The sequence below is a fragment of the Polistes fuscatus genome, unplaced genomic scaffold, assembly GCF_010416935.1.
Source record: "Polistes fuscatus isolate 324 unplaced genomic scaffold, CU_Pfus_HIC Scaffold14, whole genome shotgun sequence".
Lineage (NCBI taxonomy): Eukaryota > Metazoa > Arthropoda > Insecta > Hymenoptera > Vespidae > Polistes > Polistes fuscatus.
The window spans coordinates 5147750-5175129 of NW_025113042.1; the positions used below are offsets into that span (position 1 = coordinate 5147750).

Consider the following 27380-nt stretch of genomic DNA (forward strand, 5'->3'; position numbering starts at 1 on the left):
AGTTACATAGTTTTTTTCATCTGTCAAGTTGGTTATTTTTATAATTTTGGTATAAACGTAAATATTTGTTTGTATCAGCAAATTAAATATATATTTAATATATTAATAAATAATTAATCAATATTATATGAAATTTTTTAAATATTTAATATTACTTATATGAAAAATTCATAATTATATAATATATTTTATTTTCTTATCTCAAATTATATAATAATCAAAGCAACCGATCAAAATAACTGACATGGAAGGAAACTGGCGGGTAAAAGTGATGCGCGCGCAACAAATGAATGCATAAAATGGTGTTAGCAATGCGACCAATCGCTAGTAGGTTAAAACTATCCCTCCGCGAGGAGTTTATTGTTGGCCAATATGACTAGGTAAATTGTGATAAGTTTGAGGTGATCCTCGACGAGTCGTTTTGTATATTTAATTAATAAATAATATATTTCTCTCCAAAAGTAATTTATTATTATTAATAGTAATAAATCCGACTAACAAACCTCTAGATAATAATAATTAACATTTGTAAACGCTTATAATAATGATTGTAACAGCCCGATATAAAGATACTGTAATAGCAGGTGAACATAGAATTTTGGAGTATTTCATGGTTAATTACAGGTCAAAGATAGAATTGGGAGATGTAACGCCTCATAATATTAAACAACTTAAACTCCTTAATCAAGTGGTCTTTCCAGTTTCGTATAATGAAAAATTTTATAAGGACGTTTTAGAAGCAGGGGAATTAGCCAAACTAGCCTATTACAATGATATAGTGGTAATTGAATTTTCTACTTATTTATTTATTTACATTAACATTGATTATATGTTTGAACAATTATTTTGATATATATATGTTGTATTTTCCGTTAGTTTAATTGTCTAAGAATAATATTCTGTATTTATAGGTTGGTGCTGTTTGTTGCCGTGTAGATACTTCGGAAAACTCTAGACGATTATATATTATGACTTTAGGATGTTTATATCCTTATAGGAGATTAGGAATAGGGACGGTCATGGTACAACATGTATTAAAGTATGTTAATAAGGATGGAAACTTTGACTCTATTTTTCTGTAAGTATGCGTACCAATTATTAATGAAACATTTTATCTTAATAATATAATTCATAATTTTTTAATAAATATGTATCGATATTCCTAGTCACGTTCAAATAAGTAATGAAGGAGCTATTGATTTCTATAAAAAATTTGGTTTCGAAATAGTGGAAACTAAACAACATTATTATAAAAGAATAGAACCCGCAGATGCACATGTTTTACAGAAAACTTTGCGACCTCGAGCTAATCAAACGATTCAACAGACAATCAATTAATTCAATTCCTCTTGTACATTACATCATTTCTTCATCCTTTTCCTTTTGCCATCGCAAAATTATATTTGTCTTTTAATTCTATAAATAAAGAAGCTCCTTGTTATTACATCTACTGTTGCACCTAATGTTACGGAGTCACCTGTACATAAACAATAATACAAATATAAAAATCTAAACAAATATTTTCATCTTTTTCTACCAACCGATATATCATATTTGCCTGTATTTATTAAATAGACAGAGACTCATTATAAAGGAATGCATAGATTTAAAGAAAAATTTGATTAACACCTTACGTACCAAATTTCTTTCGTTGAGCTTTTCGTTCAGGCAACAATGATTTGTCAACCATAGAAAAACATAAGAATTTCAACAAATATGGCCTGAACAAAAAGTCCAAAATTGGTCCATAGGAATCAACGTAGCATTTAATATGTTAAACATACAGTTAAATCCAAATTAAAAACACGGAAATAATTAAGTTAATCAAGTTATATTTATAAAATCATAAATAAATAAATAAGATATATATATGCAAAATACAAATTTTCAAAATAATTAATAAATAACGTGTAACCATATAAATACATTACAAAATACATAAATTAGAAATTAATAGTCCCCGTAGATAATAAATTTTATATACACATTACCAGATCTTGCAGATCAATTTGAACATTCTCTGAATAATCGCAAGCCAGGTGGAAAATACTTTTACAGATTATCACATTTTTAACAAAGCTTTTTAGCATATACACACGTGTATAATTTTACATATATGTATATAAAATTACAGCTGTAATAATTCCAAGATCCTTTTAATGCAAACTTCAGAGCCTTCGTACGCTTCTTTTGAGATCTACAAAAGTTATATAAAATGAGATAATATTATGTTATATTTATCAATATTATTATGTACAAATAATCAAGTAAAATTATCTCACTGGTGCTAAATTGAGAAAACCATGAGGCAAACCAGATAATATGTCGAGCGTCACTAAATTTCCTAGCAATTTTAATTTTCTTGCAAACATGACACAGTCATCAAGACAAGGATCCAGTTCCATTGTCTAAAATGACGATATCCTAATGTTAATAATTTTTTACGAATAAAATAAATTTTATTGATGAAATTTAACAACATTAAACTCACTAAAATTTTTACGGGCGGAAAACGAGCTAAAATATCATCCGATGCGAGGTATGGACTTAAAAATGGATCTTTAGGAACAGTGAATGCGAATTCTTCGGAAGGACTTTTTGCTCTTTCCATATCGAGTTCTCTAACTTCTCTTTTATCTCCGCCAAGAGGCCATCCAAAAAATGACCATGTTCTGCCATTGCTTGGAGGATTGTCATCTGTACCATTATAATTATTTAATACAGGAACCGAAGTACATACGCTTGAGTTTCTATACATTTCTAAAAATCTTTGGATATATTCTTGTGACTTAACTTCTTGTTTTGGATGATCTATTCCTAGTATTATAATAAATAACTTTTTTACACTTATTTTAATACTATACTAAATAAATATTATTTAAATTTGATAATATGCGTTACGACACTAATTTGTTTAATATTGTACATACCGTCAACATCTGCTAGGCTTACAGAGTTTAATGTTGAATCAGATGGAAGTGAGGCAAGCTTATGTGCATCGTTCGTTTCATCCCCATTAGGACTAAGAGCCAACGCTATGAGATCACTCTCACTAACTTCTGCAAACGATTCAGTTTCCGATTCTACGACTTCATCGCCACTTTGACTTTTTTCTCTAGGACTGTAAAAAAAAGTTTGTTTATATTTCCATTAAAAATTTTTCTGGTCATTTAAAAAAATATAAAATAAAATTGTATTTAGGTACTATAAATCATTTGTAACATTACCCTATGGTTTTTTTATTATCTGACACTGTGTAAGCTTTTAGGCATCGCATCATAAAACCAAAAGGTAGCAACAGATCTGTTAGGCTTAATAATCGTGATGGTGATGTTACAAATTCTACTAAAATTGGTGTATATGCCATAAAAATACCATCTGGTTTTCTTATATTCATTTGTAAACATTTTAAAGTCATTCCTAAGTTCAAATTAGCCCCTGCGGAATCTCCTGTTAACATGTTATTTTATGAATAATTTGTGAAATTATTTCAACTCTAATAATACATTCAAATAAATTTATATTTTTTCGAAATATTGTAAAAATGTTTTACCAATAAGGATTACTTTTTGTGCCGTACTTCCAAGCAATGTGCTGGCATGATTTAATGACCATGCATAAGCATATAATATTTCTTCAAGGGCACGAGGAAACGGTGCTTCTGGTGCTAAACTGTAATCTATACTTAAAATAGGTACACCTAATTTTACTGCCCATGTTCGTAAATACGATTCGTGTGAACGGGAAGTTTGTGCTACAAAACCTCCTCCATGAGAATGAATAATCAAGCTTTCAGATAGGCCAAGTAATTCCCCTCCAGTACCTGCTGATCCAACCTGAAAGAAAATATTTTTATCTTGTCTATAAAAAATGAAATAGAAATAATTTATGATTAATAAATAATTTTTATACCATTCCAACACGACGCACAGCACTAAGTAATCGGACATGTATCGGCTTTCTTCCAATATGACTGTTTGGTATTGGAATAGAAATATTTCCTCCATCAAGCGTATCTAGTGTTAATTCTTCAGGAGGTATAGATATCACTTGATTTATACTTAATGGTACGACCATTGATACTGAACTGCATAATATTTCTGAAATTCATAATATAAGTAATACAATACTTTTGATTTTTTCTTTTTTAAATTCTACAACAGGTTTTACCATTTTCATTCAAAAACCAGAAAGATTGACAGAATGAAACATCTGCATGTTGAGATACATGGACAATACGACGTGCTCTTGCTTCTGGGTCCATTACATATTTTAAGGAATTAGCGCATCGTCCAAATAATGTTCCATTAGAATAATAAACTTCGCTGAACGAGGCCAAACAGACAGATATAGTTTTTAAAATGTGTTTTATATTATCACCAAACTAGAATATTTGTAATGATTCTTTAATATTTAATCTCATGTCAGGTTTGATAATAATAATAATAATAATAAGAATTTTTTTAAGTACCTGGAATCCTAAACATCTACCATAAAAACAGTATTGATTAACAATCTCTGTTTGATTTAAAAGTTCTTGGGGACTGTGTTCGTTAGAAGAGAACAGAGATAATTTTCCATCCTTTGTTTGATCGCTCCAAGAAAAAAGTGTTTTCAAAAATTGTAGGCAAGTGTACAAAGATGCTAACAATTGAGAGCAAGCTTCAACTTCGCTGAATAAATATAAAATTAATAATTAAATTATATATAAATTTACATACAAAAACATAGTTGTGAAAGATATAAGAAAAAATTATTTACCGCATATAATAACTTTTACGAAATAGGAAGGAATCTTTTTGACAATACATTTGACGGCATACAGTACCAGAGTGCATAATACCTCTGTCAACTAATACTAAAAAACTTCTATATCCATTTCCTGGAGTATGTTCATCAAAGTCAAACATCGGTGCAATTTTTGAGATTTCTTTGTATAATGGTTGCATTTTTTCTAAGTGATCCAATATTGCCAAAAGGCTAGCTCGGATTCTTGACCCATTTTCATCTTGATGCGTTGAAAAATAGTCTTTGTTAGCATGACATAATTCTCTAAGAGCACCCCATTGTAAAGGTTCAAATTCCTCGAATGGTCTTTCAAAATCATCTTCAAGAGACATTTGAAGTTTTTGTCAATTCTATTCTGTCAATACTATTAATAAATAATAAATAATAATTTTATTTAGAATTCTTTCAACTTGATAATATTATTCTTGCATTTATATTGATTCTCATTATTTAAAAGATATTCCATTCATTAATTTTAAGATTTTCTTGATTCCGTAAACAATAAAATCTGTATATAAAAGTCAATATATAAATGTATTATTATTTGTTTGAAAAATATATATTGTTTCGTGATGCTAATTTTAATTTATTTTGATAATTTATTAATAAATGTTGACAATTATTTATAAGACATTTTCGAATCATTATTGTGCAATGTGTTAACAATCATTTGAATAAGTTTATTAATAATGCATATCGTTAAATGCAATATTATAATACGAACATCATTGTTACCATAAAGCTTTTCACAATCGATGAGCGTTTTCCAAACACAAATGCGTCGTTGATGAGAGTACGCTTTTCTTCAGAAAGCTGGATAACGACTGGACAGTTTTAATCCGCGCGCTTATGAATGTCCAATCATCGTTTCTCAAATCTTTTGTTTCCAATCTCGTTTCAACTCTTTCTCTTATCTATTAACAAATAGCTAAAGATAGTATTTCTTTGTTAACAATTAAATACTACAAATCATGTTAATTTCTAATTGTTTCCTTTATTGATCCAACCGTTAAATTTGTTCTATTTTTATACTTTCCATAGCAAAACATTAAAGAGATAAAATTGTATTTTTCTCTTATCTTCTATCAAAGTACATAAATATTTTAATTATTAAGATGAGCAGTGGTTTAATTAACATATTATTTTAATTAATTTTCAGTAAAAATTCTACAGGCATGGAAAATAATATTCTTTTGTAATCATTCTAGAATTATAATTACACACATAATATCTATTAATTTAGAAAACACGTTAAATTAATGATAAAAATTCATTGTACAAATTATTGTCGTAAATAGATAATTTTAAAATAGTTATAAAGAATTATATTATTATCAAAAAGAGAAAGATAAAATTACCCAAAATAATTTTCTTGATAACTTAGCTGATAAGTTATTTTCTTATATTACCGACAATTGATAATAGTAAATTCATGTTTTTCAGATAATCGATAATAGTAGATTTCCGTTTAAACAATGTTGTTATAATTTTTCTTAAAAATATATTGTACATATTTAAACTTTAACATTTCACTTAAATATGAATGATTATGAAGACGAATATTTAATTCAAACAGTGAGTAAGTAGGCTACTCGAGTGAGCCACTATAGTGGCCATGGACCTGGAAAAAATAATCGAAAAAGCCACTTTAGTGGCAGGCCCGCTAATGGCGATATCGGTAATTGCAGTGCTCTACCTTTATCCATCGACCGTCGGTAACTGCCACCGTCGGTAGCTGTCGGTAATAGTAGATTAAAAATTTTTTTACTCTACATCGGTAATATTTTATATTAAGGTTCCTGACGGTCAATACTGTTAAAGAACAAATTTTCATTAACAACGGTCGATGTTTTAAAAAAGGAACCTACTATTACCGACGGTGGCAGTTACCGACGGTCGATGGATAAAGGTAGAGCACTGCAATTACCGATATCGCCCTTAGCGGGCCTGCCACTAAAGTGGCTTTTTCGATTATTTTTTCCAGGTCCATGGCCACTATCGTGGCTCACTCGAGTAGCCTACTTACTCATTGTTTGAATTAAATATTCGTCTTCATAGTCATTCATATTTAAGTGAAATGTTAAAGTTTAAGTATATATATGTAAAATATATTTTTAAGAAAAATTATAATTTAATCAGTAAGGAATTTTTACGTAAAACATACGAACTTTCTTTATGTACGGCTGATAATTTAAATAGTGTATGTGTGTGTCAGCTCCTGATTTTAATTGAGCAATTGGTGAGCAATTAAGAACACTTATTCATTTTTTTCTACTGTTGCGGCTCTATGCCAACTTTTTTGTGCTTTATACATTATTACTTGATAATTATTCTAACCAATAGCGTGCTACCGCGATTGCGGGAAATTTCACAAAGTATCTGTATCTCGAGTTCTATTGGTCATTATTCTACTGTTTCTGAAATGAAAATACGTATGACCGTAAGCATAGTTTTTATAAAAATAATCTAATTTGAAACAAAACAATTTTAGATAATTAATTATATATAAAAATTATTTTTAATATAAACTATAATTTTTATAAAATTTTAAAATGATCTTTATCAAATAAGACCATCATTATTAAGTTCATCTCTAGTATAATTGTGAAAACGAATTATGAATATTATCCATAATGATTTCACAATTTTGTAGAATTCAAAAACTTTACAAAAATTTGAATATTTATTGATTTAGAATTTTATTAAAATTTATCTAATAATACCAAATAACATTTTTCTATGACACATTTTCTAATTGATAATAAAAATAAGAACACAAAGAAAGGCGAATACATCAATGATTTTCATAATGCAGTTTATACGCGTGACTCATGTTTATTCTGTTTGATAATTTACATGTTCCTATTGTTAATGATGAAATTTAAATAAAATATTTATTACAAATATCGAATATCGAGTTAAACAAACTTCGATTGGAGTCTCCGTATGGCGCCTATGATTTTAACTTTTATCAAGATTACTATCTATTATTAATTTGTTGTTCCTTTTTATTGGACTTATTTTATTTTCCAATAATAATAATAATGATAATAACCCTGATATAAACATAATATTGTGATTAAATATATTATTACGAGGAGTTTTAGAAACCATAAGTATGTAAAGGTATTTAATTCTTTATTGTGTCTACTGTGTGTGCATTTCTATGGACTTGTGTTTAAGTAAACATGTCAGTTTGAATTTGACGTGGAATTTTATAATTTATTATAATTATGCAATACATTTTTTTTTATATTTGAATTATAATCTTTAAAATAATTTAATCGTGTAAACAAAACATTTGAGGTTAAGAAAACATAGGTTAGATATTAAAAAATTTTAGAAAATATTTTATATAAAATTGCATGAAAATAACAATGTAATGTACTGAACAAAATAGTATTAAGCCTTAAATTTGTAATGCATATATTATTTATATTTTATTTTTTAGAGCACTTGGAAAGATATCTCATTGACAACTATAATGGAAATAACAATAAACGGAATTGGATGGTTTTTGTCAATGAAATGAAACTATTTTCAAGCAAAGCAATGAACAATATTTCTGGTCAATTTCGTAAGACCACATGGGATCCTATTCTCATAATATCTCAAATAGTGGCGGTGCAATCCGTCATGTATTTTTTTCTTGGAATATGGATTTGGATTATAGCATCGCTTTTAGGCTCAACGAATTCTTTGGACTATGCATTTCAATACAAGGAAATACACATTCGTAATTTTGGAGGACAATTAGTAATAGTAATTTTTATTTTAAACGCATTGGTAGGTGCTATGGCTTTATGGTGGTTAGTACAGAGAACGAAACAGTGTATGGACTTTGCGTGTACAGCTCATTTGATACACTTGTGTTGTTGTTGGGCATACAATGCCAGTTTTCCAACGTCGTTCAGTTGGTGGAGTTTAAACATAGTTTCGTTAAGTATAATGTGCGTATGCGGAGAATTTCTTTGTATGAGAACAGAATTACAAGCAATACCGCTTGGTATGAATAATCAAAAAACAGCCTTGTAATAAAGAAATGTATATATATTAACTAATGAACTTGTTAGTCAATAATATGAGAATACAATAATTTTCTTTAATATGTTATTTTCTTTATATTCATAAGTCTAAGTATTTCACTTAGACTAATAAGAATCATAAGTTTTATAAACTATTTATAAATACAAATATATACTACACGATATAACAATATCAGGAGTTACTATTTGTTTTATTAATGTAATATATATTATTAGTTTAGTTAACAACAATTTATATATTTTTTACTATTTGTATTTAATCTGTAAATCATTTAATGATCATCTTCTTTGTGAAATTCCAATCCGCAGTAACCACAAGTATTTGGACCTGGTTCGTCCTGTATAAAAGACAAAACAATACATTTAATATCAATAATTGTCAGCAAAATTTTTAGTTTAAATAAGCGATAACATTTCATAAGATTTTTACCAAATTAATGTAAACTTTAGGATGTCCTAGAGGACCACCACCACCATCGCAAGCTACAATGCGACTCTTTACAGGGGTTGATGGTACTTTTGATATTAAATTTATAGCCCAATTTGGATTAACGTGCTTTGGTCTGTCGACAAATCTTACAAGTCGATAGTCATCAGGTTCAAATTTCTAGCAAACAAATAACAGAATCCTTATTTATTTATGATATGAAAATTAATAACAAATAATATTTAAAATATAATTTAAACAAGAACTTTAGATTTAATGTAATCAGAATTAAATGATTTCTAAATAAGCTTACCTGTCCAGTATGAGTTGTAATATCAGATACTTTATCTGAATATTTTCGTATAATCAAACTCACTACTGGTAAGTTTATTTGTGATATTTTACTGGAGGTTTCCAGCAGACGTAAAATACCTTTGTTCGCCATATTTATTAGCTCTTATGACACCGCACCGTAAGAGGTCTCCTATTTATATTTTTATTCCCCTACGATACAGTTTAGGTTAGATAATTTAGGTTAAGTTGAATAATTAATTATTTTAATAATAAAACATTTTTTTAATTAATAAATATGACTAATATGATATAGAATATTTTATTATAAAAACTTTAGACTTACAATTTAATTAAGTTGTTATTCGTAGTTTTCGATTTTCAATATATCTCGATTGCGATTCAATTATATCGATCCTACATTTAAATCGGTATCGAAGAATCGCAATTTGAAATATTGATACTTTTAATTTAACTTCTAATAATTATTATTATCTTATTATCATAAAATAAATGTTTATATTATTATAATTAAATAATTAAAATTATCTCTCTCTCAAAACACGTTTATATAATTTTAATTATTTAAATATTTTCGATACAGATTCTTTTTAAAATAAGAATTATCATTAAAATACAAATACGACAAAATATACTATCCATCAACATGAAATAAAAATACCGTCTACATTAGAAATAAAATAGATCACATTCCAAAAATGAAATATAAGAAAATTAAAATGTAAGAATCCGATAAGCATGCGTTTCCAACCATAACCGAGGATCATGCGCGTGAAATATATTCCATGTAGTGACCTTTATACCACGTCTTGATTGAACAGGCAGATAGGGTGTTTTGGTAAGATTAAAATCATGGAATCAATTGTTGATCATTCGAGGCTCCGTTTCACGAATCTACGCGAAATGATTTTTTAAAAACAAATAGTAAAAACTAAAGAAAAAAAGATTCGATTATATTTTCTTTTGTACATATGATGAGGATGAGAGAAAGAAAGAGAGAGAAAATAATTTAAAAAAGGGCCGCCAGTTGATCTAATAATTAGGAGTAAGAATTCTCTTAGGTACAGGGATATCGATCCGCCTGGGGTAGCGAGCAATGCGACGTCTCTATAACGTGAAACAGCTTTTCTCTTTATTTATCGTCATAAGCGTGCTGTATATGTGCGCTAGAATAGTACAAAACGAGATAGAATCAGTACTTTTTCCCTTATGCGACAAGTACTTTATACCGTATATGTTTCAAGGCCACAGAAAGCCTTACCGGCAACATATGTCTTGCATTTGCGTACGTAGATCGAAAGGAATTTCAACTTTAAATCAACAACGAGATATCAATTAAGGATAATGTAACACAAATAATAATCAACGGTGAGTCGAAATATTAATGTTTTTTTAAATAATAATTATAATCTCGAATAATCGTGACTCATTGTCATCGGTAATAGAAAAATTTGATAAATTTTAATAACTTTGTGTAATGAAAATAATTAGAAAATTATCGTAAGATATTAAAGGTTTGTGTTATGGGATATCAATCAGTACCGAGTTGTTTTTGTGATTATTAATTCGAAGATTTAATGAGATTATTTTATTTAAGATAGATACAAGATCGAATTAATATGGACGTTCACGGAGCCGGAGTGGTTGCAGTTTTAGGAACCGTAGGAGCTGCTACTGGAGCTATTTCAGCAGTTATCGTTTATACGATTTGTGCACGTCGTCGAAGATCACCATTACTTCCTTCGGGCGTTGGTCCTCTTAATTGGTCTATGTTTTTTTTTTCTTGTTACGTGCATCAGATCTATCTAACATTGGTTGATTTTATTTTAAAATTATATGTATATCGTACATTTTTATTACAGGTTCGAAAAAGATTTGTTGAACAGAGCTGAAGAGGCTGCAAGATCTTCGAAGGATGTTCTAGTTGGATTAGGATCAAGTGTATCTCTTGGTCGTGATAGTAGAACTCCAAAACACAGTGCTAGTCGTTCCGATGATGAAGAATCGCAATCGGATCATGTATTCGACAGCATTGCGAGTGATTCTCCAAGGAAAAGTAAGGGTTTTTGTACGAGAATATTGTTCAACATTATTCCAATAGAATTTGGTCAAAAGAATTATTATTAATTAACATATTTCTTTATAGTTCGACATCATTTATCCGAATCCGACGACATTCCACCATCACCTATGAGTCCTCTTACACCACCTTTACCGGAAGGTGCAGTTGTAGCATCAGAAAAACGAATGGTAATCGTTAGACATCCACCTAGAAGCTTAGATAGCTGTCATTCAAGACTTAATAGTCTTGAAATCGAATCAGAACCACGGAACAAGGTATACAATAATTATTTTGATATTCGTCCCGGTAATTATAACAATGGATTGAATCAATGAAATAATTGTATAATGTAAAATAAATTATAAAATCAATTTTAAAATTCAATCCATTATATCATAATTATCGATTATAATTGTTCTTTATGTGTGTAATGTGTTTTTATCTTTAAATTGATTCGTAGCTCTCTTCTTCCTCATCGACATCTTCGACGGATGAGTTTAGGGGTGAATTAGAAATAGGTTTGATTCACGATGCTTCCGCTGGTATTTTGACTGTACGACTTATAGAGGTATTTAATATTTCATATAATTCATTCTTGCCAAATAAATCTTGAATTCATTAACTTGAACAAAATTACTCTCATCACACATGCTCCTATATAAATATTTGATTCTTTCTTTTTTAAAAGGCTCATAATTTACGTGCTCGTGAACTTAGTGGAACAGCCGATCCTTATGCTAAAATTCGTCTGTTACCTGATCGAAGTAACGTATGGCAAACGAGAATACATAAACGTACTTTAAATCCAGGTAAAATTAATGATACAACATCAATCAAATACATTCATTAATTAATTACGTATTTTCTTTTCCCCCAACAGTCTTCGACGAGGATTTTGTTTTCGAAGTTAATCCAGAATCATCGTTGGGCGACAGGACTTTGGAAGTTCTCCTATACGATTTCGATGCATTTTCTAGACACCGTGGGTTGGGTTACGCGCAATTTCATTTATCTACTTTGGTAGATACTCTTGGAGTAACGTTTGAAACCTTTAGAGTACCGATATTGCGTTATGGGGCTGAGGGTGGTTTCAGAGCACCACCTTTGGGTGAATTGATGGTGTCTCTTTCATATCAACTATTAGCAAAAAAATTGACTGTTATTGTTGTCAGGGCTAAAAATTTACCGATATCTGACGATTTAACAAATTGCAATCCATATGTAAAGGTAGGTGAACAAATACAAAATAAAGGAAATAGTTTATAACATTTTTCATTATTTATTAGGTGATACTTAAGCAAGATGGGAAAACTATTAAAAAGAAGAAATCTAGTATCAAGCGGAATGCAACTAGTCCAATCTGGAATGATATTCTTAGCTTCGATGTTCCTGATGTAAGCTTTTCAAAGTGTGCATTAGAGTTTTTAATATTGCGTGCTAACGGTGAGCTAATAGCAAAATGCGAGGTTTCCAGCAAATGTCAGAAGGAACTCTTCCATCGTGTCTTGTCAGGGAAGGGTGCATCTGCACAATGGTTACCCTTATCCGAACCGGAAATTCATCGTATCGATGAATTAAATAAGAATGAATAAATTAAGAATAAGCACCTAATGTAACTTGCAGATCGATGATCCACAAGTCTTCGGGCTTATTTATAATTCTGTCTATAATAAGAAGTACTTAAAGAAAAGAAAAAAAAATAATCTATAACGAATTAAATCGCACATATAATATTTTCACTAAATACAAGAACATAAGTTTATAAAACACAAATTATATTTTCAGATATTGATTACAAGAATACGCTCTACATATTGTCGTGTTTTTTCAGAGAATTATTTTCTACGATATTCATATAAATTAAAAAAGAAAAAAAAAGATATTAACTATAAAAAGTCCATTATTTCACAAGAGTTTTTTATTTAACATATTATATTTCTTTTTACTTAAAGTTTGCGTATATCGAGGATATTTAATTAAAAAAAGAAAAAAAAAAAAGAAAAAAAATCATAACGCACAGTTCTGCTGGTAAAAAAGAAAAAAAATAAATGCCGTGCGAACGATCTCTAAATTAAAGGACTAAAAATTTCATGCAGTTGTGGTACTATATATATTATCCGAGTCAACTGCATGAACACGCTGATCTCATAGATGTAATTGTTGGATCTGTCTGATAGACTGAAACTTCATAGAATATAAATATATATATATATATGTGAATATAATTATTCTTTCTATATATACATGGCCAATATTGTAAACTATAGTTCGTACTAATGTAATTGTAATATTAATTACGTTGTCCACGACAATTTGCAGGATATTTTCAATGTCAAAATGAAAGCAGGCTCTTTCAAACGATGCTAAGATTCAATAAGTATCTCATAGTTTCCATGTACATTGTATATTTGACAAAAAGAAGTGAAATATACGTATTATATTATTTCTAATATTTTACGAGATGATAATAGCAAAATCCGAAATGATTGTTCAAATACTGTGAGCTTCTTATCACGAGGAACCATGTATTTTAGATAAATCTATCCACACACATACATACGAACATGTACTTTTATCTGTAAACGCACATCCGCCATAACTAAATAATTATAAAAATAACATTAATTAATGCCTGATACATAAAGATACCCAATATCAATAATAGATTTTAAATGTGCCCATCGTATTAAGTTTAAGTATTCGTATAGAAAAATTGTAAAATTGTGCTTACCATCTCTACTTTATGCTTCCTCTAATGTGACAAGAAAAAGTACAAATACTTCATAATAATTTTGAATTTTTAAAATGTTTTATTCACTGTACAATATAACTGTACATAAAAGAGGAATGGACCAACATAATGCGATCCCTGAGTTTAATCGAACAAACCTGTAAAGAAATGAAATTTAATTAGTATACAAATTTATGTTTACATTTTTATATATAAAAAAAGAAAAATATTTAAATGTAAAGACTATTCTCATTTAATTGTATTATCTTCATATATGCTATCAGTAGCTAATACATGATTAAATAATCATTGAATATACTTTTACTTGGATTAGAATAAATATTATATTATAATAAGCTTGGTGTAAAATTGAAAAGATAAAGAGATTTTCGAAAATTAGTTTCAACTTACCGAAACCCATGTCCTCGTCTGATTCTTCTTCAGGTTCTTCTTTCTTCTTTTCTTCTTTAGCTGGGGCAGCTTCCGTACTAGCGGGTGCAGCTGCAGCAGTAGCAGCTAAAACAAGAAACGTGCTCATTAATATAAAGAAAAATAAACCATAATATTTATTAAAGATTTTGTTTAATTGTTGCTAACAGAATCTAAGTCAAAATTGTAGAACAAATGACTAAATAAGATTCTATTTTCATTTGATATTTCCTCGATCGCTGACCGTTCTAACAATTTAACTTTGTATAGAAAGGTGGATGAAGAGGACAATATTAGAAAAAATTAAAAAGCAAAATGTTTTAATATATAATACTAATAAAATACATACCACCAGCAGCAGGCGCAGCACCAACACCAGATCCAATTCTGGTGATGAGATCTTTCACGTTTATTCCTTCCAAAGCCTTGGCAAAAAGTCCAGGCCAGTAGGATTCTACGTCCACATTGGCAGCCTTTAAAATTGTTTGGATTTTTTCACCCTGTAATATATAAATGAAAATGTTAAAATCGTACATTCATTATATAGTGTTTTTATACATAGCACATTATTGTTTCGTTTTTAAACTTGACTATTCTTTTTATTTTCCTAAATAAAATAATTTTTACAATTCTAATAAATAAAACAATTGAGGAATAAAAAAAAAGAGTTATAATAACAAAAAAAAATTAATTTGGATAATTATATACAATAATGTATAACTACACGTGACGAATAATAAAGCATGGTATAAATATACATAAAATTTTCTTACTGTTACGGCGATTTCATCGTCAACGAGAATAAGAGCGGAATAAACGCAAGCGAGCTCAGCCTTGGTAGACATGTTTGTTATCTTAATTGAACTTATTTAAACTCGATGAATCTTAATAATAGTGCAAGTCGCCGATTTGGCCTTAGCTCCACAAGAGAGAACAAGCACAAAGGTAATGTCGAACTAACGGAAAGGAAAAGAAGGGAAGGCGGTAAGCGGATGTCACGTGTAAAAAATGGAGACTCTTAAGGAGAATTTATCACGTTGCTACATCTGGTGGATATTAACGTCGTAGTTGTCTCTGATTGGTTAAACTCCAATGAAATCCTGCCTTAATAGTAGTAAAAATAAGTAATGTATTTGATATTATTTTAAATAATTATCTTTAGAATAAATCTTTAATAAAATAATAAAATATTCATATATAAAGAAAATATTATAAAGAAACATTAGTTAATAGGAACTATTTTAGCTTTTTATCTACGAATGAAGCGTTTAATTTGAAAATGATCAATATGTACAACTGTGTTGTAATTAGAACAATACTGTTATATATATATATATCTTGTAATGTTAATCTTTATAAACTTGTACGTGTGTATAAGTATTGCACAAGTTTATTAGAAATTGCAGCCTATTATATGACGTAATCGATGTTAAACTAGTACGTGTCATTATTGATGTATAGTTATTCCTTGTGGTTGATGGTCATTAAAAAGTAATACATAAGAATATTTCTTAGGCCATTAATGTAGTTAATAAAATAATATGGACATTGGTTACGTAAAATCTCGTATATAAAATGTACATAAACGAAACTAGTACATATTAAATACATTTGAAATACGTTGACTTTAGTGCGATGTCGTTACTTGCATTCATTGGTCGAAATTATTTTTCTATCGATATGTTCACTGTATCGATTAATAATCAAACAAATTAATTTTCCGGCTTAATTTAATTAATCAAACAAATAAACAATAAACGACAAAACATAAATAAAAAAGAAGGTAGCAATAATTGAATAAAAACAATCGATACAAAATATAAGATAGAATAAATATAATAAAGATTAGTAGAAAGAAGAAAATAGTTATATCGAAAATCGAATGGTGGCAAAGTTTCGAGATAAGTTAATCGATAATTAGTACATCGTTTGTCCAATAGGAATAGGATTGGTCGATCGTTGTTCAGTAGTTAAACGGACGTCGTCGGTCTAGGTAATGTTTAATCGAGTTATCGCGAAGTGTAAAGGGCGCGCGCGTTCGCGAGGCGCTTCGAGCGAGCTTTTTCTAAGCTTCAGTTAACAACGCAAGGTAGTAAACGATGACGATTGCGCCGAGGACGTGATAATATCCAAAATTAATAAATAGCTAGCTAGCTAGACAGACAGGTAAATAGACAGAACGACAATCTAAGGTATAAGGATTAAACAAAGACAACGAAGTTGAAGAAGTTGAAGAAGCCGAAGTAGAAGAAGAAGAAGAAGAAGAAATAGAAGAAGAAGAAGAAATTAGTAGTAGGAGAAAAAGAAGAAGGAGGTGGTGAATGTGTGGTAGTGGTGCAGTGCTGAGATAGCTTGTGTCGGCGAGTGTTTCTCTCGAATGATCGTTGCTATGTAGTACCGGCGTAAATGAAGCGGCGGCGTATAGCGCGCTCGCGTGCTAAGAAGGGGCTACCGCCAACGGTGCCGATTATGAGAATGGCGCGCAAATGTTGCGTGCCCAACTGCGAGATTGACGTACAGGAGGCACGTAACAAAGGTCTACCCCTTCATAAATTTCCGAAGGACGCTGTACTTAGAGGCAGGTGGTTGACGGGTGCTCCTTTCGGTTCTAACTTCAAGCCGACGCCCGGTCAAATCGTTTGTCATAGACATTTTAAACGTGCCGACTACGAAGCCGCCAATAAATCTAACAAGCTAACGTTGAAGAAAGGCAGCGTACCATCGGTATTTACCGACTATGATAACCACCCAGGTATCTTTATCTCGAAATTTTAATCTACGTTACTTTATTACTTTCCTATAATACTATTTTTATTATTTGATCTATCTTTCTCTCTTTGTCAGTGTAAGAGAAAGAGAGAAAGAGAGAAAAAAAATAGTTAACATTGTCATATAATTCGTGCGTCCTTTTTCTCTTTCTTCTTTCGCCGCTTACGTCTCTCCTCCTACTTCTACTCCTACTTCTACTCTGCTTCCTCCTCCCCCTCCTCCTTCTTTTACCCCTCCCTTTTTCCTCACACTTCACTACTTTCGGTGGCTTTTCTTCTCTCCTCTTATACTCCTCTTTTCTTCGATATTTACAATAACTCGCGTGTACGCGATACTATCGAAAGAGAGAGGGCATACAAAATCATGGATTTCTTTTTCAAACAAACCATTTCTTCCTATGAATTTTTAATTTTTATATTTACAAGAATAGAATATTTTTCTTCAGATAAATATTAATTGGATGCAAACATTAGAATTATTTATGCATGATTGAAACAAATGAAACTTTGGGAGATGTTCTTTTTGATGTTCTTTTATTTCAAAAACAATACATTTGTTTTTAATATTTAATATTTTTTTTTCATAATAACGAATAGATTGTTAATAAATAATCATTATTACTTGTTTCTTAAGGTTCAATTTGTTTGACGTGTGTTATAAGAATGATTGTTTATGCTTTTAGATCCAGTAATTATGTCTGTTAAGACCTCTACTTCCTATGCCCAAGAAGATCTGGATTTAATAAATGCTGAGATTTTAAATATGACACATTCTCCTTTATTATCAGAAGACAGGACTTCTAAGATTGATAGTACCAATGAGACATCCAAACCAGAATCATCAGCAGATTCAGTTAATTTATCAGAGACATCTAATTTAACAAGTCAGGAGTGCAAGTCGTTATCTTTGGAAAATGATTCGAGTACTAAAAAAGAGGAATCTTCTAATGATCCAGATGTTAAAGTAAACAGTATGGCGGTTCAGTTGGGTATCGTTGAACCTGAAACAACGATACAAAATGTATCTAAAGATTTGATTCTCACAACAGAATTAAATGGTCTTAAGGAAGTAGATGAGAAGGAATTTGATAAGGTTAACGATTCCAAAGCTAAAATGTTAAATCGTGGAAATTTAAATTTCTACCAAGGTGCCAAATTGGAAGCAAAGGATTTCAATGAAAAGTGGTATGTTTGGTATTTGAAAAAAATTATTTCTATTATGTTTTACAATGAATTATATTGTTATATTTTATGATCGAGTAATGGATTAATAACCGTCAATATCTTTGGAAGGTATTCTGCTAAAGTAGTGGAAACAGATTGGGAAGAGAGAGAAGTTTTGATACATTTTGATAACTGGAGTGCAAGATACGATGAATGGATACCAATGGATAGTTCGAGACTACGAGTATTGCAAACAGTACCCAAGTAAGTAAATATTATTTATGCTATTAGATTTTATATCTCCTCTTTACAGGGTAAAGCAATGCGTATGCAAAAACTTACCATTTGCAATCACATTTCAATAATGCTTGTACAGATTTCATGATATACAAATGGCATCTTCTAATTTATTTATAGATTTTTCTTTCTATACAACTGTTAATCTTGTTAATATGTAAATTATAATTTCATGAGACCTGTAATGGCAAAAAATTCATACATCCCAATCATTAACGTATTTAACTTATCTTCTAAATAAGTGCTAAGATTACTACCTATTACTGAAATTAATAGTAACGTTTACTAAATCACGACAGTTGTATAATCTGTCTTATATGTTTTTCTTTAAAGCGAGCAAACTTGGGTGCTGCCATCTCCGTAAGTGGATATTGCGTTATTAGAGAGAATAGATAATAAAATTTGTAGTAATTCTCGTTGTTTTTTTAAATTGTAATTGAACATTCCTCTTATATGGTAATAATCCTAATTTTTTGTAGATCTGTAGAATATTCTCTTTCTTTCTATCAAATATTCTTTCTCATAGCTTTGCGTACATACGTATTTCTTCTAAAGTTCATTTCTGTTGGCCACGCTCTTTTAAATATCTTTTTCTTGAAAAATGAATGCGTCTCTGGATGCGTTCTATGTGTCATCGATTGTAGATTAAAGCATTTCTTTTTTCTGTTAGTAGTAGTTTGTGGCTGTTCTCTCTTTAAGGATAATAATGAAGAATGTGTATAGTGTTTTTAATTATAGAACGTATGAATAAAATAATTTATTACTTACATTGGTAGCGGTTTGTTATTGTTTGTTTTAAAGTCGATAAAAAGTATAATAATCGAAGCGCTTGCGTGTAAATATGATTCAAATAAATTCTTGCAAACTTATCACTTAAGGTATTTATCGATATATATATATATATATATTTAGCTTCTTTTTTCCAATACATCATAGACATCATTTACAAAGTTAATAAATTGTTCAAATACATAAATACAACTGAAAAATAATCATAATCATGCTTATATCACAATACTTTTTTTCTCATAATATTTGTTTACAATAAGTGTTTAATTTTTATCCTCGTCTATCAAATTTTATTTCTTATTTTTTTTAATATAATATATTTGATGATACTTGTGACGACATACGTTTTTTTTTTTTTTTTATTTAAATTTTATATGGGGAGGGATGTTTAAATAAAACAAAAGAAAAAACAAACGAAATTATGTTACTTTCATCTCCAGGATGAGAAATTATTTTGATATATAATTAGTAAATATGTTATGTGTTCCATTTAAAATCCTTTTCATGCAAGAGGAAGGTTGCACAAAGCATAATAGGCGAATTAAATTCATTATCATTTTATTTATTTAAACGCGTAAGGTAATATGTCAATTTGACACCCCCAGGAAAACTCCGAGCATGAAAGAGTTCGCAGTCGGGGAAAGGATCCTTGCTACGTGGGTGGATGGTAGAAAATATCCTGCTAAAGTAAACGCCGTCTTAGGGAATGGTAAGTAACCTAACCTTAACAACACCACCACCACCACTGTGTGAAAGACAGAGATCGACAGTGTCCTCTCATTGTCCATTTGACGTTTTCACTTTGGGGAGGAGGACATTTTTTTTTTGTTAATTTATAATATTACATCTAGTTAGTTATTATAAATAATTTATTTTCTTAGATAAATACGACGTGCTATTTGATGATGGATACGCAAAGATTATCAGGTCCTCGAAGATGACTAAATGCACCACCCCGCCCAAAACGGTATGAATGTAATTATTGAGGTTATGTATTTATTTCTAACCCTTTTATTTCCAGATGAAGTTTATTTTCTTGTATGATTTTGACGTTTCTATCTATTAATTCATAACTCAACTTGAAGGTAGTCCTTTTTTATTATTTATTTAATTTAAATTGACATCACTTTTAATGGTATTTCTATTTATTGTTATTATTGTTAGATTTTTATATTTATCTAGTGAATATAAAATTAGATAAATTCTATGATCTAAATTATTTCATTGCAAAATTTATTTTGATTAAAACAGTGACATATTTATAAGAAACATTCTCATAAAAATGTACTCTTTTTCAATAACTTTGTTTTATTTATAATCATTGATTCATAATTTTATTTATTTTAATTCTGTTAAGAAAGTGAACAGTTAAACAATTATTTTTGGTTAACATAGTTTTATTGTTTGGTGTTATGGGGCTGCCATATGTCTGCAGTACATATCTTTTTAAAGTTTAATTAAAAAGAATAATTCGTTGCAATTATCATTCAATATAAATGGTAATAATTTGCGGAAAAGTACATTTATATTTATTTAATTCCAATCTTCGTTTAGAAATATTTTTTTTTTAAGATTACCATAATATATGTTCCAATTCATATTTTTACATATTCTTTTTAAATGTATTTGTCAAAATAACAAGTTGTAACGCTTAAATTAATAATAGAAATATAAATTATCAAAATTTTTAAAATGACCAACTAATGGATTTTTGTTTGAGGTTCAAAGTACATTAAAAATAATTAGAACAGTAATTTTGTAAATAAGTGTTGTGTATTTAAGTATATTTGATTTTCATTAAAATTAACTACAAAACTGAAATTTTTATTTTAATATTACAACTTATAGCAGCAACCAGTTCGAGGAGACAGTTATATAGGAAGTAAACAAGAGAGAAGGGACAAGAAAAGAAAACATACAGTCATGGAGCTGTTCCATACGCATTCTAGAAAACGTTCTAAACATGACGGTGATAAAACAACAAAGAAAGAAGAATCTGTTTCTCATAGCAATGTGGAAAGTTTCCCTGAATCAAAGTTCGATTTGGATGGCACTTTATTTGGACCTTGTTACGATCCTGGTACAGATTTATTAAGAGGGTTTAACACAACTGTGCCTAAACCCAAACCAATACCAAAGAAAAACAAAAAAGAAATGCATAAATCTGATACAGAGCAAGAAGAGCATGTTGGTCCAGCATGGATTCATGGCGAACCACAAGGGATTGAATCTTACATTGTTGATGGAAATGATGGTAAATAATTCTTTGTTTTTATTTTTATAAAATATATCTAAATCTAGCAATCTATAGTATTTTTTATTTATTGTATGGCTTAATATAAAAACTCTGTTTTATAGGACCACGTCGTTCTATTATTGTACATGATAAAAGATTACCACCGGGTTGGCAGAAACATTTTACTCAAAGAAAAGCTGGCAATTCTGCAGGAAAATGGGATGTTTTATTTATACAGTAAGTGAAAGATTTTAGATGCATTATTTGAAATTGTTATAATGTCTTATACTAAGTATTGTTTTAGCAAATCGAGTGGAAAAAAATTTAGATCGAGAAATGACATAAGAATATTTATGGAAAACAAAGGCCAGTTCGACTTTGATCCAGAGAAATTTGATTTTTGTATTCACCGTAAGAAAAGGAATCATGCGCAGAAGTTAAAGCAAGAACAAACTACACCGGAAGTTCCAAAGAAGATTAAAACATTACTGCCCAAAGTAAAAACACCAGTTTCTAATGAAAATACATCGCTGGCATCATTTAACACTCCAGTTAATATACCAGTTATATCTCCAGGAATTACTGGAACTCCTATTAATAATGGAGGTATAATATTTTTTTTTCATTAAGATTTTTGAAAATAAAAAATATTTTAATTTTTATTCTTATATTTATTATGTTTTAAATATACATTAGGAGCAATTTATTGTAAATATGTATATTTTGATGATATTTGTTTAAAAAGATACAATTATGTATTATTAATTAATTAAAATAAACGTTTAATATTATTATTTAAATAAATTTCTGTGTTTAAGCAGCTGTATTCATTGGAGGTCTTCAAGTAGAAATGGAAGACAGCGCCTATAAGTGTCCTAAACAAGGATGTAATAAAACTTTTAGAAAAGAAAATCTTTTGCAAATGCATATAAAGCATTATCATCCCGAGTATTCGAAATTTTTGGGTTCCACGCCAAATGTTGCAGATCTGGCATATGCAAGAACAATTGGAGAGTCCGTAGAAGACATTATTCCAAAAAAATCAACACCTCTATTAGACAAAGTTCATAAATTTGGAAAAAAGAAAGCTTCTCAAGAAAGATCACCAGCGACTCTGACACAATCGGGATTAAATTTTGTACAACCTTCTTCTCCATTTGTATCGGTACCATCATTTGAGGAACGAGAAGATGAAGTTAATCATGTAGAGAAATTTAATGATTTACATAAAGAAGATATTAAAATAGAAACAATGTCACCTATGTCAAATCATAGCATAGAAATAGATGAGGATATTGAGAAAAGAAAAGAAAATTCATGTGCTATGTCACCGGATACATTGTTTGATATGAAAATTAGAGAAGAGAGACCGGAGAAAGTTGGAATTAAGACATTATTACCTGTTGTTCGACCACCTGTGACATCAGAAGTACAAAGGGTCGATAGATCCAAGTCTTTAGATGATCCTCTTCATATCGAAAAGGGTAAAGGTCAAAGAAAACGTCAGCTATCTGAATATAGTTCAGATGTTCCATCTAAAGGGAAAAAACGACATGGTATCTTATATTGCACAGCTTTGTAGTCTTATTAACTAGTTGCTGAATAATTTCTGTCGTATTTGAAATTAATTTAAATCATTAGAATGTAATAAAAACATTTATATAATCAATTATATATTAACCATTATTGTCAACGATTTGTCTTTATTTAGTATTCACTTAGTGAATTTTTAATAAATAAATCTTCTATTTCTCAACAGAAATAAAATTAGGTGTCGTATAAGAAAGAAATAAAACAGAAATTATGCAACAACTTAATACATTGCATTATAGTCAATAATAATAACTCATTATAGTTAATAAATAATACGATCAATATTTATATATATAATGTACCTAAATAGGTATGCCAGATATTGTAGATGATTATGGTGATCTTGATGACAGTGCACTTGATGCAGAAGGTCCTACTGCTCCTATGTATAGATACAGTCGTAGGAAATCTGATTGTAAAAGTGACGAAAATAGTCAGAATAGTAAGTTCATTATTTGTGTCATCAAATTTCCATTGACAGTTAAGATTTACTCACATTATGTAATTAAGTTGGAAATATTAAATATTTCTTTTTATTATTATTATTATTATTATTATTTTATTGTATTATTTTTTTATTGCTCCTAGGTCAACTTAATGACTCTCGCCTTGAGAAAGGCGACCCCTTAAAAGGGGATTCTGTAAAAAGAGATATTAATAATGACGCAGAAGGTATTTTGTTCATTTTTTTTAAACATCCTTTTTTTATTTTAACATTATTCCTTTAGCCCTCTTTTAATTTTCATTATTAACGAACCTTATCATTTTATACATAGATAGTATAAATATTAACAAATAGCCGTAATAAATTAATTAAATAATTATTAATAATAAGAAATACATTTAGAAACAATCATTTTCATAAAACAACACTCACACAACAATTGCTCGCGTTACTTCATCCTTTCATCTGTATAAAAAAGCACTTACAATTAGTTTAAGGTAAACATATTTAATATAAAAATAGAGAAATTATCAATCAATTTCTCTAATAAGTTATGCTACTGTTTACTTAAAAACAGAAAAATTCCCCTATTCTGTTAGTTAAACGTTAAGAACAAATTATTAAAAAATACCTAATTGAACTGTATGAATTTACTACGTTAACTAACGTATTTTTTGATATTGTATTTATAGAAAGTGAAGGAGTTATGATGATGATTAACGGAGAAATGGTCAAAGTAGAACAACTTAGGCGAGAAGAAATAATAAATTGCACTTGTGGGTTCATGGAAGAGGATGGTTTAATGATTCAATGTGATCTTTGCTTATGTTGGCAACATGGTCATTGTAACTCCATAGAAAAGGAAAAAGATGTTCCCGAAAAATATGTTTGTTACATATGCCGTAATCCGTTTCGAGAAAGGCCATCAAAAAAATATTATCATGATCAAGATTGGATAAAGGAAGGCAAATTGCCTAGGTATTTAACAGAAATTATATTTATAATTATTTTTTAATAACATTCTATTATACTAAATTCTCTCTCTTATAAAACATTTTTTAATTAGTTTATCTACCCGAACGAAAAATCAAAATACACTAAATACAAGAACTGCGATATTAAAGCGTTCGTACGATTTAGTCTCAGCTTTACTGCAAATGCAACAAATACTTCATAGCCTGAGGGTGAAAATAAACGTAGCGCAGTAAGTAAAGTACTTTTATTTCATTCGATTATATTCACGTTAAGTTAGCTTTTCGTTCAGATTGGGACTTTTAATCAACTGGAAAAGTACATAAGAATTTCAATCACTAATGACTGTTGTGATCTGAACGAAAAGTATAATAGCTAATCACTAATGACAAATATTGTTCTTAATATGTTAATTTGTATGTATATTAGGAAAAAAGATCATCCGAAATTATATCTTTGGGCCAAAAATTGGGAAAAATTGGATGTACCTAAACCCGACACGGAACCTGTTCCTGTAATGGAAATAATAAAAACACCTGTAGATTTTATCGATACAAGTTCAGAAACTTCTAGACGTACCGATGTTAAAATAGAAACTAAAACATCCGTTAAGGATGATCACGATGATAAATCAATAGCCTCGGATTCGGAATTAATGAAAATTTTAGAAGAAGATAGCTCTAATTCCGACGAGTCTAAAGTGATGTGTAAAAAAGAGGATTTATCTAATTCAAAAGGTGGTCATATATTATTAGACGCGTTAACAAGAAATGGAAGTCAAAATGAGAAACAAAAATTGAAGCATGAAAATTTAACAGAAAATATAAGTAAGTTGAAACAAAATATATATACTTTTTTTTTCTATATATAATTGAAGAGATTTATTATATTATTTTTATTATTATGATAGATACACATGGATCGGAAGATAGCAAATCGGCGTCAGGATTATTCGCGGACAATATTCATGGTGAAACAGATGTACCCGAAATTGAATTATTAACTCCTTTACAACCATTTATACCAGAACCAGAAGCACCTATAGATTCTGCTGAATGTCGAATGAGATTATTGGAACACATTGATCATTTCCAAAGTCACATAGAATCAAGATTAATATCATTAGAAGCTCAAGTTGCTGGTATTATTCTTATAATTTATGAAGAATAATTAATTTGAAATATTAAATAATATCAATCGTTATTTTTTTCTGTATAGCTTTGGAAGCTATGGATTCTGACGAGATCATACCTAGTCCTGATGTACAACCACGAACGAAGCAAACAGTGCAAATGTTGCTTAGAGACTTGAATAAAGTTCGTAAATTAGCTGCTTTATGTTAAAGCATTCGTTTGTACAAATAGGATATTGCAATAAGGATGATTTCTTCATTAGAAAATAATATTGCACAATGAAGTTACTTAAACAAATGTTACATTCATAACGTTTTTAAGTACCAGTGTGCAATATGTTATGTAAAGTATCTTTAAGTCACAATTTCATAAATTTCTACGTAACTAATCTGCCCACTCTGTGTATAGTCATATTCAATTAAAAATAAGTTAATTCTTATAATCATAAATTTTATATATCAATATATATTAATGTATCTATATTATCTACATAGGATGATGTAATAGAAGTCGCTTTCCCCAAAGATTCGTTTGTTAGTAACTCGTTTATGTAATGATAAGATGCAGTTACAGCTGTACAAACAGCTGATATTTTAGTACAGCTTCTTATGTGATACTATGGACACGGTATTTTTGTTAAATTTTTTTATTTTTATTATTGTTCATCTTGAATTAAATAGTTCTAAAAAATGAATCTAACATAAACCAAGAAAGAATTTGGTGTTTTTATATTGCTATGTTGGTGGAAATGTAATAAATTGTTCAGAATTTGTAATAGATGGTTTTCATATGGGAAAAGCGATTTTTATTTTACATATACTATATATATATATCAATATAGATATATTTTATTATGTATCATTAAATTAAATAATTTAGATATATTGAAAATATATATATATTTAGTTTTTGATATCATTACGTATTGTTTATACGGAAATAAGCTTTACTTTTGTAGATATAGTTGTTTTTTGCGTTCTTTATATTGTTATTATTATTATCATCATCAGATCACAGAGTAAATAACTGAATATTTTTTTAAGATAAATAACAAAATATTTTTAAACAACCGGACAGATATTAAAAATAAAGTAAAAATATAAATGATTATTACAAAATTTATAGATAAAAAAATATTTTTGTTATAATAATGTACTTTTGCTATATTATTAATATTATTAACATTAT

The 27380-nt window shown here is 29.1% G+C and overlaps 7 protein-coding genes across 19 annotated transcripts; 4 read left to right on the forward strand and 3 right to left on the reverse strand.

The window, feature by feature from the left end:
- The first annotated feature begins 274 nt into the window (after positions 1-274).
- On the forward strand, positions 275-1518 carry LOC122514240 (probable N-acetyltransferase san). 2 transcript variants are annotated; one of them, XM_043630937.1, is made up of 4 exons: positions 275-380; positions 625-781; positions 912-1078; positions 1167-1518. In XM_043630937.1, the coding sequence occupies exons 1-4, from the start codon at positions 373-375 to the stop codon at positions 1336-1338; spliced, it is 504 nt and encodes a 167-aa protein (XP_043486872.1). In that variant the 5' UTR covers positions 275-372; the 3' UTR covers positions 1339-1518. The 2 variants fall into 2 exon arrangements, with proteins under 2 accessions (XP_043486872.1, XP_043486871.1); XM_043630936.1 differs by lacking the exon at positions 275-380 and having other exon boundaries at positions 468-781.
- A 439-nt stretch (positions 1519-1957) lies between these two features.
- LOC122514241 (hormone-sensitive lipase) lies at positions 1958-5807 on the reverse strand. 5 transcript variants are annotated; one of them, XM_043630940.1, is made up of 11 exons: positions 5524-5807; positions 4762-5152; positions 4472-4673; positions 4171-4384; positions 3913-4100; positions 3554-3836; positions 3228-3450; positions 2931-3121; positions 2492-2817; positions 2283-2408; positions 1958-2197 (listed from the first exon to the last, which is right to left on the reverse strand). In XM_043630940.1, exons 2-11 carry the CDS (start codon positions 5118-5120, stop codon positions 2129-2131), a joined length of 2181 nt encoding a protein of 726 aa, XP_043486875.1. In that variant the 5' UTR covers positions 5121-5152; positions 5524-5807; the 3' UTR covers positions 1958-2128. The 5 variants fall into 5 exon arrangements, with proteins under 5 accessions (XP_043486875.1, XP_043486874.1, XP_043486876.1 ...); XM_043630939.1 differs by having other exon boundaries at positions 4762-5296; XM_043630941.1 differs by having other exon boundaries at positions 5513-5807.
- A 1343-nt stretch (positions 5808-7150) lies between these two features.
- On the forward strand, positions 7151-8884 carry LOC122514243 (protein SYS1 homolog). 4 transcript variants are annotated; one of them, XM_043630947.1, is made up of 2 exons: positions 7151-7228; positions 8240-8884. In XM_043630947.1, the coding sequence occupies exon 2, from the start codon at positions 8299-8301 to the stop codon at positions 8821-8823; it is 525 nt and encodes a 174-aa protein (XP_043486882.1). In that variant the 5' UTR covers positions 7151-7228; positions 8240-8298; the 3' UTR covers positions 8824-8884. The 4 variants fall into 4 exon arrangements, with proteins under 4 accessions (XP_043486882.1, XP_043486879.1, XP_043486880.1 ...); XM_043630944.1 differs by lacking the exon at positions 7151-7228 and adding an exon at positions 7572-7914; XM_043630945.1 differs by lacking the exon at positions 7151-7228 and adding an exon at positions 7572-7904.
- A 187-nt stretch (positions 8885-9071) lies between these two features.
- On the reverse strand, positions 9072-10004 carry LOC122514244 (NADH dehydrogenase [ubiquinone] iron-sulfur protein 6, mitochondrial). Its single transcript, XM_043630948.1, has 4 exons — positions 9899-10004; positions 9575-9765; positions 9265-9441; positions 9072-9172 (listed from the first exon to the last, which is right to left on the reverse strand). The coding sequence occupies exons 2-4, from the start codon at positions 9704-9706 to the stop codon at positions 9107-9109; spliced, it is 375 nt and encodes a 124-aa protein (XP_043486883.1). The 5' UTR covers positions 9707-9765; positions 9899-10004; the 3' UTR covers positions 9072-9106.
- Positions 10005-10332: 328 nt separating this feature from the next.
- Positions 10333-14294, forward strand: LOC122514245 (synaptotagmin-5-like). Of its 2 annotated transcripts, none has more exons than XM_043630950.1 (8): positions 10333-10941; positions 11171-11338; positions 11436-11629; positions 11720-11910; positions 12096-12203; positions 12324-12444; positions 12516-12862; positions 12922-14294. In XM_043630950.1, the coding sequence occupies exons 2-8, from the start codon at positions 11193-11195 to the stop codon at positions 13225-13227; spliced, it is 1413 nt and encodes a 470-aa protein (XP_043486885.1). In that variant the 5' UTR covers positions 10333-10941; positions 11171-11192; the 3' UTR covers positions 13228-14294. The 2 variants fall into 2 exon arrangements, with proteins under 2 accessions (XP_043486885.1, XP_043486884.1); XM_043630949.1 differs by having other exon boundaries at positions 11175-11338.
- Positions 14295-14425: 131 nt separating this feature from the next.
- Positions 14426-15795, reverse strand: LOC122514246 (60S acidic ribosomal protein P1). The gene is made up of 4 exons (XM_043630951.1): positions 15569-15795; positions 15145-15295; positions 14778-14882; positions 14426-14524 (listed from the first exon to the last, which is right to left on the reverse strand). Exons 1-4 carry the CDS (start codon positions 15638-15640, stop codon positions 14511-14513), a joined length of 342 nt encoding a protein of 113 aa, XP_043486886.1. The 5' UTR covers positions 15641-15795; the 3' UTR covers positions 14426-14510.
- Positions 15796-16717: 922 nt separating this feature from the next.
- On the forward strand, positions 16718-26990 carry LOC122514247. Of its 4 annotated transcripts, none has more exons than XM_043630954.1 (17): positions 16718-17547; positions 18247-18748; positions 18857-18991; positions 19358-19384; positions 20419-20522; positions 20695-20780; positions 21662-22067; positions 22172-22286; positions 22354-22655; positions 22868-23605; positions 23953-24084; positions 24231-24314; positions 24780-25065; positions 25154-25291; positions 25489-25886; positions 25970-26200; positions 26278-26990. In XM_043630954.1, exons 1-17 carry the CDS (start codon positions 17202-17204, stop codon positions 26400-26402), a joined length of 4155 nt encoding a protein of 1384 aa, XP_043486889.1. In that variant the 5' UTR covers positions 16718-17201; the 3' UTR covers positions 26403-26990. The 4 variants fall into 4 exon arrangements, with proteins under 4 accessions (XP_043486889.1, XP_043486891.1, XP_043486890.1 ...); XM_043630955.1 differs by having other exon boundaries at positions 16719-17547; positions 22871-23605; XM_043630956.1 differs by lacking the exon at positions 19358-19384.
- The last annotated feature ends 390 nt before the right edge of the window (positions 26991-27380 follow it).

What these genes read in the sequence shown, in the direction of transcription:
- LOC122514240 (XM_043630936.1), top strand. Translation starts at nt 545, where the DNA reads ATGATTGTAACAGCCCGATATAAAGATACTGTAATAGCAGGTGAACAT. An exon ending in CCTATTACAATGATATAGTG is followed by an intron (nt 782 to 911) that starts GTAATTGAATTT and finishes CTGTATTTATAG; the next exon opens with GTTGGTGCTGTTTGTTGCCG. An exon ending in AACTTTGACTCTATTTTTCT is followed by an intron (nt 1,079 to 1,166) that starts GTAAGTATGCGT and finishes CGATATTCCTAG; the next exon opens with TCACGTTCAAATAAGTAATG.
- LOC122514241 (XM_043630940.1), bottom strand. Translation starts at nt 5,120, where the DNA reads ATGTCTCTTGAAGATGATTTTGAAAGACCATTCGAGGAATTTGAACCT. An exon ending in AAGCCTAGCAGATGTTGACG is followed by an intron (nt 2,818 to 2,930) that starts GTATGTACAATA and finishes TTATAATACTAG; the next exon opens with GAATAGATCATCCAAAACAA. An exon ending in GTTTTCTCAATTTAGCACCA is followed by an intron (nt 2,198 to 2,282) that starts GTGAGATAATTT and finishes TAACTTTTGTAG; the next exon opens with ATCTCAAAAGAAGCGTACGA.
- LOC122514243 (XM_043630947.1), top strand. Translation starts at nt 8,299, where the DNA reads ATGGTTTTTGTCAATGAAATGAAACTATTTTCAAGCAAAGCAATGAAC.
- LOC122514244 (XM_043630948.1), bottom strand. Translation starts at nt 9,706, where the DNA reads ATGGCGAACAAAGGTATTTTACGTCTGCTGGAAACCTCCAGTAAAATA. An exon ending in TTACAACTCATACTGGACAG is followed by an intron (nt 9,442 to 9,574) that starts GTAAGCTTATTT and finishes TTTGTTTGCTAG; the next exon opens with AAATTTGAACCTGATGACTA. An exon ending in CTAAAGTTTACATTAATTTG is followed by an intron (nt 9,173 to 9,264) that starts GTAAAAATCTTA and finishes TCTTTTATACAG; the next exon opens with GACGAACCAGGTCCAAATAC.
- LOC122514245 (XM_043630950.1), top strand. Translation starts at nt 11,193, where the DNA reads ATGGACGTTCACGGAGCCGGAGTGGTTGCAGTTTTAGGAACCGTAGGA. An exon ending in GGCGTTGGTCCTCTTAATTG is followed by an intron (nt 11,339 to 11,435) that starts GTCTATGTTTTT and finishes TTTTTATTACAG; the next exon opens with GTTCGAAAAAGATTTGTTGA. An exon ending in TGACTGTACGACTTATAGAG is followed by an intron (nt 12,204 to 12,323) that starts GTATTTAATATT and finishes CTTTTTTAAAAG; the next exon opens with GCTCATAATTTACGTGCTCG.
- LOC122514246 (XM_043630951.1), bottom strand. Translation starts at nt 15,640, where the DNA reads ATGTCTACCAAGGCTGAGCTCGCTTGCGTTTATTCCGCTCTTATTCTC. An exon ending in ACGATGAAATCGCCGTAACA is followed by an intron (nt 15,296 to 15,568) that starts GTAAGAAAATTT and finishes TATATATTACAG; the next exon opens with GGTGAAAAAATCCAAACAAT. An exon ending in TGCTGCGCCTGCTGCTGGTG is followed by an intron (nt 14,883 to 15,144) that starts GTATGTATTTTA and finishes TTCTTGTTTTAG; the next exon opens with CTGCTACTGCTGCAGCTGCA.
- LOC122514247 (XM_043630954.1), top strand. Translation starts at nt 17,202, where the DNA reads ATGAAGCGGCGGCGTATAGCGCGCTCGCGTGCTAAGAAGGGGCTACCG. An exon ending in AACTCCTATTAATAATGGAG is followed by an intron (nt 22,656 to 22,867) that starts GTATAATATTTT and finishes TCTGTGTTTAAG; the next exon opens with CAGCTGTATTCATTGGAGGT. An exon ending in TATTAATAATGACGCAGAAG is followed by an intron (nt 24,315 to 24,779) that starts GTATTTTGTTCA and finishes TTGTATTTATAG; the next exon opens with AAAGTGAAGGAGTTATGATG.